At 37.5% G+C, this 13,874-nt stretch overlaps 1 protein-coding gene and 1 long non-coding RNA gene across 2 annotated transcripts in view; one reads left to right on the top strand and one right to left on the bottom strand.

Moving 5' to 3' along the window:
• The window catches only part of GNAI1 (G protein subunit alpha i1), a 101,070-nt gene extending 96,939 nt beyond the window's left edge, over positions 1–4,131 (bottom strand). The window contains exon 1 of the mRNA XM_074268484.1: positions 3,538–4,131. Within this exon, the coding sequence (XP_074124585.1) occupies positions 3,538–3,655 (118 nt within the window). The 5' untranslated portion in view covers positions 3,656–4,131. The remainder of the gene's footprint in view (positions 1–3,537) is intronic.
• A 105-nt stretch (positions 4,132–4,236) lies between these two features.
• LOC141542492 (uncharacterized) lies at positions 4,237–9,781 on the top strand. Its single transcript, XR_012482179.1, has 3 exons — positions 4,237–4,390; positions 7,277–7,329; positions 9,639–9,781. It is a non-coding gene; the product is annotated as an uncharacterized LOC141542492 (long non-coding RNA).
• Positions 9,782–13,874: the final 4,093 nt, after the last annotated feature.

The raw sequence follows: 13,874 nt of genomic DNA, 5'->3' as shown, positions 1-13,874 counted from the left end.
TGGAACTCCCATAAAGGAAAAATGTTGCTTTTTATCTTTGTACTCCCAAAACTCAACACAATATTAGGCATTTAATAAAATTTTGTTTGACTAATTTATTAGATAGAAAATTATGCTGGCCATATGTGTTCCTTATAAATCACTTTATGTTTCCTGCTAATACATGTGGATCCTTGAATTGGAATGATTAAACTACCTATAAAAATTTTAGCAGCTAATAAAAGTAGTGAAGATCAGATTTTGACAGTCTAAAGTGAAATCAAAGCCTGTATTCAAACATTATAGAAGGATAAATTTATGAAATCACTGAACTACTAATTGAGAAAATGTTAGGAGAACTTTGGGCACAATGGTACTCTAGCATCACTATTAATAGAAGTAAAAAAGAAAAGAAAAAAAAAAAAAGGAATTAGCCATAATTCTGTTCAGAAAATAAGAACCCAAGGCTAGAAACAGAACAATTAAAAAAAAAGAGTTATGGAAACTTATTCCCACCACACCAAGAGTAATGAAAAATTGTTTCAAAACATTTATGTGTAATTAGCACCAAGTATTTAATCTCTTATGATTTTCTGAACCCACTATTAATTTACTGGTTGTTTTCCCTGTCATGTATTGTAAAGCTTCACATTCTTTAAACATGCTGCAAATTAAAGAAAACACTGATTTAATAAACATATTTTAATACAAGATTTTCTTAAAAAGCATTGGCCCCCAAGAGGTGGCAAAAACAAAAGGAGCACTCTGGCCTTAATTATCTCTCCATTTTATAACTTTACTTCATGAGGAGGCAACATGATAAAAAAAGAATGTTTGATATGGAGGAAGACTGAATTGAAATCTCAGCTTCCATATATACTGCAAACATGGCCTTGGGAAAATGAAGATAGATCACTGTAGGCCTATATTTGTTTTAATTCCCTTGTAGCTTTCAGACTATCAACCTATTATTAGTGAAATTAATTTGAATGATAGCTTATATTTCTATAATATTATGAAATTTAAAAGCCTTATATATTACTTATCTAATATACCCAATTGAAATATTAATTCCATTTTCAGACTAGAAAGCTGAGTTATAGAGAAGTTAAGCATAGAAGTGACATAACTAAGAACCAAGACTAATAATAATAAACTTTAGTTACAGAGCACTTCAAATGAAGAGCTTGAATGTTAATATTAACCAAATGCAGAACATGTGAGCATTTTAAAGTTTCTGAAATTGAAGCTTAAAAAGTAATTTGTATCAAAAGATTCTTATTTCAGGTCCAGTACAGTATCTACTATTTGTTTTTGTTTGTTTCTTTGTTTGTTTTTCCACTTGTTTTCCTCTTCTTGACTTCAGATGAGGTTTTCTTGGCAATGATAGTAGTTTGCCATTTCTTTCTTCAACTCACTTGAGAGATGAGATAACTGAGGCAAACAGGATTAAGTGACTTGCCCAAAGTCATACAGCTACTGAGGAGCTGAGATTAGATTTAAACCCCGGAAGATTAGTCTTCCTGAGTCCAGATCTAGCACTTGTACTGAGCTATCTATGCTATGTACTACCATGTTCAAAAGCAATTTCAGGACGTGTTCATGAGAATTTAAGGCCATTTTCCCCCCTTATTTTTAAACAAATAAAATGGTATCCCAATTTATTTTAAGTTTGTTTTAATGAAAACCTTTAAGATGGACTTCTAAAAGTGACAGCTTGAACTGGGCCTATATAATAATTTCAGAGCAAGAGTCCTGAAACTTGAAAGAGGCTTCTTGCTTTGCATGTGCTCTCAAAAGCATCCACATCAGAAGATGATCACTCCCACAAGACAAATGGACATTAAGTTGCATGACTTTTTTGTACATATCATATATATCTTGACATTATCAGTATCTTTATATCAATATCATGCTACATGAACTTAAAATTTTTTTAACTCTGAAAAAGCAGGCATTAGCAAGAAAAAGAGTGGCTATCTCAGTCTTAAAATATTCACAGCTTGCTTACAACATGACATGATTCATTATGAATTTTAATCCGTCCAAGTTTCATACTTTTAAACATAATACAGGAAAACTAATCAAAAGCCTCCATTTATTTTATAGCTAATTTAACCAAGTAAAATAAAACTACAGATTGCCCATGAAAATATTCTTCCATTGAACCATTTTTTAAAAGAGGAAAAAACAAACAAACAAAAAGCTTCTTTACAGCCTAACAATCTCCAGAATGAAAATATCAAATTTTATATGTAATATGTTATGGGTTTAAAGGGAATAGGACCCTTTCACTAAAAAAACCCAAAACAAACAAAAACAACAACCTAACTACTTAATATATCCTTGACTCATAAACTTTGTTTATTTTTCCCTTGCATTTCACATGAGCAATTTGCTCTCTAAGATGGTGAATGGAATATATATATTCCAAGTTTCATATACGTTAATTACTTATATGGGTTAGAAAAAGAAAAGGGGAAGAGGAAAAAATGAGGGGGGCAAATAGATGAGAATGAATTTTTCAAAGTTATTCTTTGCATTTTTTCTACATAAAACAATAACTGAATATTAAAGTAATGGCTACAGAAAAATTACATCTTTGCAACAACAAATATCAACCTTCTAATGCTTTAGAGGTCATTTAGAAACTTAAAAACAGCAATATTACCTTAATATTTAGGAAATGGTCTTTTGAAGTTCAATATCTAAAGTACCTTTGTAAAAGCAAGGTACATAGCTTTGCAGACTCAATCTCGCCTAAAGACTGAGAACATCATTGTCGATTTTTAAAAAAACCCTTCACTGTAGTGAAAAAAAAAATAAACTTTAAAAGTAATGTTTTTAGAATGTACTGAGGTACACACTATGTAATCAAAAACTGATCCTGTCTTTTTAATAAGGATGGCATCAAAAGATTTTGGAGTAAAGTAAAAAAAAAAAAAAAAAATCTACTCTACAACCAACCTCTCCTCAAGTTCTGTTAAGCACATTTAGGAGGGAGGAGAGAAGTGGGGTGGGGAAAATCGAGCGCTTGCTTGCTTTTAACCTACGCTACATCAACAAACATCTTACTCCTTAGCTCTCTGTGTATATACTGAAGTTCTTTAAAAGGAAAGGAAAAAGAAGAAAAAAAAAAAAAAAAAAAAATATATATATATATATATATATATATATATATATATATATATATACACACACACACACATATATACACTCTCCCCCTCTCCTTCGTAAAGGAGTCTGCATCTTTAAGAACATATTTCAATACCTCCCTCCAAGCTGGCTTCTGAAACCCACCCAATCTGTGAACAGGAAGAGCAAGGAAAAAAGGCAGTGTAGACTAACTCTCCCCTCACCCTCATCCCACCCCACCCATTACCAGCCTCTCCACTGAAAAGATCAACTCAGCAAAATGGGATCATCTGGTGATTCACACCAAAGCCACATCCTTCGGGTCCGTCTCCCTCCCCCAAACTGAGATATATAATACTACAGTAGTCGTAAGCAACACCCTCAGCTCATGCCATCCTCCTTATGGTTTTTTTTCTTTCTTACCCAGCAGAAGCAGCTTGACCTCCCGGGCGGCTTTCTCGCCATCCTCCCGCAGGTTACGGTCAATCATCTTACTCCGTTCCACCGCCGCCTTGTCCTCCGCACTCAACGTACAGCCCATCTTGTGGAGCGTCAGGAAGGACCGTTCCTCCCTCCACCTCCGACGTCTATTTCTTCTTCTACAATCCCAATTGCCAGGCTCCTTCGCGGTCGCCTATGAGCTCGCTAGTGAGCTTGACGGCAGGAGAGGTTCCACAGTGTCCCTCTCCGGGAGCTCTCCCCACTCTCCAGCCCACTGGCGAAAGTAAGAGTCTAAGAACAGAGTGCCAGTAGCATCCAGGGGTGGATTCTCAGGCCCTGTGCTCCCCTTCTGAGAAGAGCACCTCGGTTTCCTATGACCCAGACTGAAGGATGGAACTCAGGGGATACTGTTGCTGCTGCCAAAACTGATACATATAGTATCTACGCGCAGCCGCCACCGCTACTGCTCGGGCTGCTGTAGCTGTACCTCCTCGGGAGTGCAATGCGCCCGTGTACTCTCACCCCAACCCGGTCCTGGCGGCAGCCCCGCCTCTTTCCCTTCCCTCCACTCCCCACGGCGCGCACCCGCACACGTGCACTCGGACAACACCACCCTCTGCAGGACGCGCGCGCGCCCCCGCATTTCCTTTCCCACCCACTTCACTCCCCCGCCCCCTTTTTCCGAGGCCAGTGCGCAAAAGCTTGCGCCCCTTCTTCTTGACTCGGGTTCCTGCTAGACTTCCCAGCCCAGAGGAAGAGGAAGGTCAAGTTCTGGGAAAAAAGAAACTCCACCAATGTAGGGGCCGCCCCCTCTTCCCTGCTCCCTTCCACCACTGTGAGAAATGGGTTTATTTCCTCCTGGGTTTTTTGCATTTCCCAAATGCAGATCTGCCTGTTCATATGCTGTGGGGTGAGGGAAGCTGCCAAACTTAGAAGCCAAAGAAACCGAGTCCTTGGTGTCTGAGCATGCCCAGCTCCGTTGCTAAAGCCGCAGGGGAGTTCTCAAAGTGTAGATCCCATGTCTGTTGGCATTTGAGGCCTGTGGGAAGGAAATGGAGAAGAAGGAAGAAGGGAGCAAAAGCATTTGCTGAAGATTGCTCTCCATCCCCCATTCCCTCCCTACGTAGGGAAAGCCAGAGAAGAAAAGTGGGAGAGAAATTTAGGATAAGTGATACCACCAGCAGTGCTCTAATATTGTTCTAAATAAAACGGCTTCAGAGAGCAAGATTTTCATATAAACTAACAAAACATGGAATAAAGTGCTTGGATAAACACAGGCACTTTAACTCCATCAGAAACTATGATGCATGATGTACCTTGAAGACCTCTGCTTTATATACTTATACCCTCCCCACTTCGTCCTCAGAATGGACTCTCCTATCTCTACCTCTTCTGATATCCTTCCTCCTTTTCAAGGCTAAATTAACTGCCCACTAGGGCATGTAGATCTCATTTTAAAAGGTCCTCTCTATGAATTTCCACCAGTACTTTCTTTGGACTTCTTCCTTAATCTCTTTTAACTTGTATTAGAGGCACGTGGGTATTTTTGTCTTATTTGCCCTTGATAATAATTCTCCTTGAGTAAAGTTAGGACCATATCTGTTAAATGCTTTGCATATTGTAGGTGCTTAATAAATGCTGAATTTGTGTAATGGTTAGTATAGGCTAATAAGCTGGAAGCATCTGACTTCTGTTTTTATGTTTTATGTTGGAAAGTGCACTGGAGTTTAAGTTCAAGGAATTGTATTCAAATATTACATCTCTTACTCTCCACCTCATAGAAAACATGACCAAATATTCCTTTGTTTATCAGGGAAATGTAGAGTTTGGATTAGATGACTTCTAAGATCTCTTCTAAACTATAATACTATGATCCTGTATTCCTGAGAGTGCCATTTTTATTAGAACTTAATAAGCATTTATTGAATTGTATAAATATCAATTTACCCTGCTATTCAGTTAGGTTATATATATATATATATATATATATATATATATATATTTTTTTTTTTTTAAGAAGCGTCATATCTAGCAAATTATGTTTCATCAGCACAAAGACCTGGTATAGTGCCTTTCACATAGTAGATGCTCATTAACTGTTATCAAATGGCTCCTCAAGAAAACAAATTTAACAATCACTTGCTGTTGTAAATAGAATAATGGTGGGAATGAGAATGACAAAACTGCTTTCTGATAAGAAAAGAAAAGTATGTGATTTCTTTGTAAGGTTTTCTTTTCCTGCTGAAACAGCAGAGAGTGGTAGTATTATACTAAATTTCTTTCCCCTTAAAGAAAAAAAAAAAAAAAAAAAAAAAAAAGGTGGGTCTAATTAATGATATAATCCAAATAGCCTTAGATCAGATCTCCAAAGAAAGCTGACTGGCAGAAGTGGCATGGAACAACAAGTAAATACATGTTCAACTCTAAGTCAGCCCAACTAAGCTTATGAAATGATATCTATAGTCATACCTCAAATCCTTCTTTAAAATGCTTACAACACCAACAGGGACAGGTTCCAGATTATTATTAATTTATCAGCCTAAACTATCAAAATTTATATTCCTTCTATTCTGTTAAGTTAAAAAAGGCAATTACTTCACAAGTAAAGCATAAGAACAGCAGCATCCTAAATAGATATTGTGAAACTAAATGTTCATAATATTCAAGTTAAGTACCATGAAAAAAAATAAATAAATAGAGACTTGGGAGATGAGAGTTATCTAAGGAGAATAGGATACTAAACATCCATCACTGTTTTCCTATTTGCTAATAGTTATACTGAAGATGCCTGCAGTGTATCTATAAAAAGGTTTATTATATAAAGTATATAAAGGTATATAAAGCTACAGAAATATGAAATACTTCCTTTATTTATCAGTGTAACAGTCCATGGAACACTAAATATGAAAAAATAACAGCAGGATATAATGTGTCCTGTCACCCTCCCTATTTGTACTTCATTGGGGAAAAAAAAGAAGAGAGAAGGAAATGATAGCAATCCTAATAATAGCAGAGTAAATAAATGACAGTCAAGATGATATGCAAGTACCCTGAGACTATTATAATAGCTGTGCACTTCCTAAATTCCTCATTTCTGTTAAAGGCATTACTTCCTTCCAACTAGATTTGAGTTTCTTGAGAGCAAGGTCTGTTTTGTTTTTTGTTTTGTTTTGTTTTGTTTTTTGTTTTTGTCTTATTCTGTATCCCCAACACTTGATATAGTGCCTGGTACATTATAGATAACCTAACAAATTATTTTTGTTGATTTGACATTCTGAAAATAACCTTTTGCTCACCATTAAGTGCCTGAAAATATCATCGATAAGGTTTATAACAGGACCAGTGTGATGAAATGACTTGTATGAGTTAAAAGAAAGAGACATCGACATAGGGGCTACTAGCTATTCCTACTCTGTACCATTAGTGGTTGATATAGCACTACAGAAAAGCAAGCATATATGAGAACAAATCACAAATCCCCATCACCCATTTGCTAGAAACATTTTGGTGATGACTTGTTTTATATCAATATTATATTGATTTTGGAGGGCATATTTTAGGGCATATTTTAATCTTTGACTACTGATTTTACAAGATCAAAAGTATACTTAACACAAATATTATGTAGGTATTAATTTCCCAAAATGTGTTTTTGTCTTTAAGTTTTAAGTTCAAGATTCTAGTCAGTCTGTCAACTAATATGGCCTCTTCTTCTTCATAGCCCTATGTTCAATGTAACTTGTTTGGAGAAGACCACCTGAATAAGAGTGAAAGGTGAGTTGTTATTCAAAACTGAAGGACCAAAGTTTGAAAACTTAGTGTCACATAACTAGAAAAAAAGTTATCTGAGGCTGAATTTGAACTCAGGTCCTCTTGACAACAGTGATGGTGCTCTATTCAATGTACTATCTAATTTCCTCAGAAACCAAATTCCAGAAATACTATCTAATAATGCTACAATGATTTTGAAAAGGAGATAGATATAATTACTTTGAGATTGATAGCAAAAAGCCATCTATTAGACCAGTTTTAAAAATGGTTACTTCTATAACCATTATGAACAAACATTCTTCCTAACAAAAATCTTCATAACATTTATTTAAAAATAAACAGGCCTCATCCCTTTGTAAGAAAAATGATTTTAATAATACCATCTTTTAGTTCAATTTTGATATTGGGATGAAAAAAGACAATTGCAAGTCATTGAATATTTAGCAAAAGGAGGTTTACTTGGTCCTAATCCAACAAGGATATGCAACAACACTTAACTTTTTTAGATGTTGTCCCAAAGTCACCATATGAAAATGTGTCTGGTCCACAGGAACATATGTATTGCTAATATTTAACAACCAGCTCTCTGGGGGAGAGGCGAAAAATGTTTGTATGACCCACTTTTAAATTTAGTCTGACTTGTTAACATTGTCTTCATCTTTTTTTTTTTTTTTTTTTTTATCAAGTTAAGATATCAACAAAACAAGGAATTAAGCCCTATTTCCTAGGTGTTTGCCTATTTCCGAGGTGTAAATGCTGAAAATTTAACAATCAAATCTCTCTAGCCAATTCAAGCTGCTCTTAGTCACCCCAAGAGATCTCCCAAGATGTTATTTATCAATCAAAATTTGCATTCCTTTTGAGCACAGCACCAGCAGGTAAGGATCTAATAATCTATTTGGATAGAGGAAAGGAAAAAGGAAAGAAAAGGAAAGGTGTTAAGACCAGCTTTTAAGAGCTCATAGCATATGAGCCTTTTGATTTCAGAGGCAAGATGATGAGGCCAGAGATTCATAGGGTGTGAAAAGAGCTCCAGTTTGTTATGCCAGGCAGCCTTATTGATATATATTTTTGCAAGTGTGATCAGCTTGTGGACAGTAGACAATCCTCTATCACCATTCAAATAAGCTGCTCCTGGACATTGCGTATGCATGGTATCTACCAATGTGGAGAAGAACCAATCCATCAATGCAGCAACTCACTCAAGAGGCCCTATTCAGGCATCCCTGTTCACTGAGCCACTGGCTGTGACCCACCAATTCACCTGTTCTCTCAATGATAAATTAATGCTCCTTGCTCAACAAGGGCATTTCTGCAAGTGGCAGAAAACTTATTGTGTATCAAGGGTCGAAGTGGTCTTGGTACTCCCTCTCAGCAGAATCCTACATTCTTGCAATTCCCCCTTTTTTATCTTTTAGATAAAAAGTTATATTTTGATCTACAACCTCTGAAAGGATAGTGGAGAAAGATATATAAAAGCATCCTAATATTATAGGGCAACAACAAAGCAGTAACAACACACAGGGCAATCCATGATTCTAATTTTAATCACTATGAAAAAGGTATTATCAACCAATGTATGATTTTTTTTGGGGCAATTTTATCTGGATTCACATTGAAATTGAGCCTGGAGTTTCAATAACTCTATTTCTGCTCCTATTCCTAATGATACTTCTCTTTTTTCTAATGGGATTAAGATCTATTTCTTACTTTTGACCGAAAGCATTGCTACATGAGCTCTAGTGATCACAAATACAGTCTGATTTTCAATTTCAGTATAAAATTCCAACAGGTAACATTGTAAAAATCTAATGTTTCTTTGGTAAGTTACAGAACCTCCCCATATAAATGCATACTTCCCTCCTAGACAGGCTTTAGTATAAAACTGGTATCCAATTCTCATGCCATTTCTCCAAGAACCAGGTCCCAAAGTGTTTTTCCATGTGCCAAACTGCCAGCCCAATTCTTGAATGACAAGAATGTGTCCCATTAGAGGCATGTGCTTACTAAGGGGCCAACCTGATGATCCATTATGTAGACACACTGCTACACCCCTCTTGCTCAGAAGAGGGTGTCGCTATGACAGGGCATCCCCTGCCTGCCCAGCTTGTGTCACATGATACCTCACTCTCCATGAGACAGTACTAGGCCATGGTGATCCAGCCCACCTTTTGGCCTCTGTTGCCAGTCCTGATTGTGTGTAATACAAATCTATATATATATATATATATATACATTTATCTAGTGGTCTTAGAGGCATGTCTTTTCCTCCTGTTGGATGGTCACTTCTTTTTCCTTCTTTTCTTCTTTAGTTCTATGGACAACTCTGAAGTGTCTGGTGGGAATCCACTGCTGAAGGTTTTCTCCTGTGGAGATACAAGCATATCCTGGCCCCATATTAGGACCCTATAGGGTCCCTCCCATCCTTCAGTACCCTTTTTCATTACTATGATCTCATTCTTAGGGGGCCTTCTTAATGAAGATGTGGTTGTTATCTTTGAGTGATTCTCTGTCTGTGTTTACCAAAGAATATTTCATAGCTGAACTTAAATCATTTGAATCAAAATTTAAGTTATTTATTCTGTACACTGCTTTATATCTTTCTGAGTAACCCTACCTCCATTTCCCTGTTTTTGTTTTTTGATAAATCTCTTGAGGGTCTGATTAGTCCTTTCAACAATGACCTGTCCTGTAGGGTTGCAAGGGATCCCAAAAATATGATGTATGGAGAATTCCTGTAAAAACTGCTTTAATATTTTTGAGATATATGAGGGTTCATTATTAGTCTTAAAGATGTGTTGAATATACATAGAGGTAAAACAGTGAAATAGATTATTTATTACATGTGAAGCTTCCCTTAGTTGAGAGGATGCAGATACAAAGCCTGAATAAGTGTCAACTGTAACATGCATACATGTTTTTCCCATATGTGTAACATCCATTTGCCATATATCATTTGGCCTGTCACCTCTGGGGTTAATCTCCAGCCCTACAGGTCTTTGAGAGTTATATGTTGGTATTGAGAAAGCAAATTTATCTCTGTCCTCAGGGTGAAGAGGGATAGAGTAAAAGCAATCTTTAGTATCTATTATCCATAAGGACCATTCCCTGAGGATCATGTTTGAAAATGGCAAACCTACCTGTAAAGAATCCATATCTTTCAAGACTGAGTTTACTTGTCTTAAATCTGTTAACATTCTCCATTTACCACATTTTTTTCTTTATAACAAAAATAGGGGAGTTCCATGGGCTATTTGTTTCCTCAATATGTCCTAATTCTAATTCTTCTTGTACTAACTGATGTAGAACGGCTGTTTTCTCTTTGGACAGGGTCCAGTGTATTGGAAGTCTTAATAGCAATGACCCCTCCTAAAAATTTTGTGGTAATATTTCATCCCTAAATTCATGTAATATTTCTCTATCCCATAAGTTAATATGTAAGCCATCTATTATTAAAGGAAAAATGGTTCGTGTCTTTACATCTTTTTGCCAATTTACTGGTTCAGTGGACATCAAAGCCTCCTTACTGCCTCCTACCTCTGCCAAGGAGGCTACTGAGAAGCAGCCACCACAATCCTGTCAGCTCCAGTGTCTATTAATCCTTCAAATTGTTGATTATTTAAAGTAAGGGTTAGTATCGGCCAAGTGTGATAGCCTTTGTAAAATATATTTGTACAACAGCCTCTGAATTGGGATCCATCTGTCAAACTAATTCACAATTATTATCTTCTATTTTAACTGTAAGTTCAGATGGAATGACTATTCTGCGAGCTATACATTGTCCCTTATTAAGATTTGTTTCAATATTGCAAGTGTTACTCATAGTTACAGACAGGCAGTTTCTCATATATTTGTATGACTGGGATAGCTAATGAAAATCAGGTAGTGGAGAATTTATAACAAGGATTTTTAGTTGTTTTTTTTTTTCTTTGATACTGTTGAATGGGCACTTCACAAATAGCATGAGGAGGCAGATAGTAATAATCATTGCTCCCGAGTGAGTGTTCCTTGGTGTCTAAAGCTGCATACCTATTCCTTCATTCAAGACTTATATCTGTCCCTACTTGAGTTGTCATTCCCCAGGTTGGTTTTGGGGCTCCAGTGCCGTTAAGTTACTCAAAATATAACTTCATGTTTGTTCCTGAAGCAACCTAAGTGACAGTCAACTGAGTCTGTTCTAAAAATTCTGTCATCCTGAGCACTGCCTGGCTTGGAATCAACACTGTGAGAATGCTTTCCAAAGATTGGGGTACAAAATTTCCCATGACATTGTTTCAAATTGTAATATATAAGTTCAGTCCTTAAGCTGGGTTAGAACTTTAAAGGGAAGTGGTTTATATCTGTGTCTTCTCTACCCTGTATTAAATGGGTCATCATTCTCTATAACAGGATATAATTCTTCCCACCCCTCTATGTCTTTTCCTTGATCTATAGTCTTTTGCAAAACTTTTTAAAGTGAAGATAAAGAATATAACTGATTACCTTTTGCTTTTGATCTGCTAAGTGTCACTGTGGTCTTTGTTTTGTATTTCTGATCCTACTTTTCCTCAATTCTTATTTCATTTTTTACAATAGGAGAGCCTTTGAAAGGCTGTAGGTCTGGATAAACACAACATTAAGCAGGGCAGAAGGTGGTGGAGAGGGGGAGGCCATTCAAAGTCATCTTGCTCAGGTTCGGAGAGGGCCATCTACTACTAAGAGATGGCCTGCCAGTGCTCCAATTATAAATCTCCTGACTTTTTTTTCTGGTTCTGATTTCGGACTTTGTTTAATGAAATTATTTTGTATTTTTCCTGGGCATTGTTTATCAAAGGCAGTGAGCTGTTCACCAAAAAACAATACATCTATCACAATTATAACAGCCCTTCTCAATTAACCATGAAGAAACTTTGTAACCAATGTCCAAGTTAGTATTCTTACAAGGTAATGTACTTGGTTCATACCTTTAAAGGAGTTTATACCTTTAAAGGAGTTTACCCCTTTAAAGGAGCTTACACCTTTAAAGGAGCTTGCTCATTGGTCCTTTAAGGAGCTCCCACAAGCCCAGGGAGTACTCACAGGCCCATTCTCTGGGAGGATATAAAAGCCCACTCTCAGAGAGTCTGGAGGGAGTCAAGGGGAGAACTTCAGGGAAGCTGGAGAAGATTCAGAGCCAAGATTCAGTGGATACGCAAGTCCAGGAGATTCACAAGTCTAAAGGAAAAGCCTGCTCATGGACTTCTGGGAGATTCACAACTAGGATTGACTTCTGGAAACCCATAATCCCACACTCTGGGAGGCAGAGTAAGATTTCATTCCCATGTCTACCTGGCTAGCTGGCTGGAGACACTGGAGAAGACGAAAGCCTGGAGGCTGGAGGACTAACCTTTGGATTTGGAGACATTCGGACAAGAGCTCTTGGCAGTCAAGAAGAGAGATAGGCCTCTACTAAAGTTGGCCAAGCCCCAAGTAAAGGAGACAAGGCTTGAAGGAGAAAATAAAAGATCTGGAGATAAGATTTGGAAAGAGATAGTAAAGGACTTTAAGTCCTGGCTGCATTTTGGGATTAATGAACTGGAACTAAAACTAAGGCTGCCTCCAGAAGCCTCCCCAAGAAATCTGCCTCAAGAGAAGGACTACAATTTAGAGACAACAGAACTCTACACCCAAGAATGTCCTAATGTCTCCTAATTAAATTATGCACCCCTGATTTTTTTAAACATTTATATATAGACCTGACATATGCTTGCTTGTCTGAAGGGGGTAGGGTGCCTATTTTCTGCCCCATTAGATTACTTAACCACTATCTACTGCACTCTGGCTGGTACAGAAACAGCACAGCTCACTGGGTTCTCCCTCTGGAATCCTCATAGAGGTTGTCTTGACCATGTAGCAGTGTTTGCCCAGGAAGTGGTCGCTCTGGCACCCATATAGGTTCTCATACATCCCTGTTCGTTTGCCAGTTGATGCATCTGGTTTTTAATAGTTCATGGCATATGAGCCCTTTGATCTCAGAGGCGAGATAAATGAGTTAGGGGACTCATGGGTGTGAAAAGAGCCAGTTTATTATGCTGGGCAGCCTTATTGATATACATTTTTGCAAACATGATCAGTATGTGGACAGTAGGCAATACCCAATCACCATTCAGAGAAGCAGCTCATGGGCATTGCGTATATGTGGTATCTACCAGTGGGAGGAGAGCCAATCCAGCAATTCAGCAACTCACTCACAGGCAAGAGACCCTATTCAGGCAAACCTGTTCACGGAGCCACTGGCTATGACCCTCTGGCTCATCTGTTCCCATGATGATAATTCAATATTCCTTGCTCAACAAGGGTGTTTCTGCAACATGGCAGAAAACTTATTGTGCATCAATGGTAGAGATGGTCTTGGTACTCCCTCTCAGGAGAATCCCATATAAGAATATGAAGAAAAGAGAAGGAAAGGAGAAGGAGTGGAGAAGAAGAAGGGCAAGGAAGAAAAGGGAAGGAAAGGAGAGGAAAGGGAAGGGAGGAGAAAGAAGGGAAAAGAGGAGAGGGGAGGGGGGGAGAGGAAAGGAAGGGAAGAA

The sequence above is a fragment of the Sminthopsis crassicaudata genome, chromosome 5, assembly GCF_048593235.1.
Source record: "Sminthopsis crassicaudata isolate SCR6 chromosome 5, ASM4859323v1, whole genome shotgun sequence".
Classification (NCBI taxonomy): domain Eukaryota; kingdom Metazoa; phylum Chordata; class Mammalia; order Dasyuromorphia; family Dasyuridae; genus Sminthopsis; species Sminthopsis crassicaudata.
Note: the sequence above shows the minus strand (reverse complement) of the source record. Positions and strands in the feature narration are given on the sequence as shown.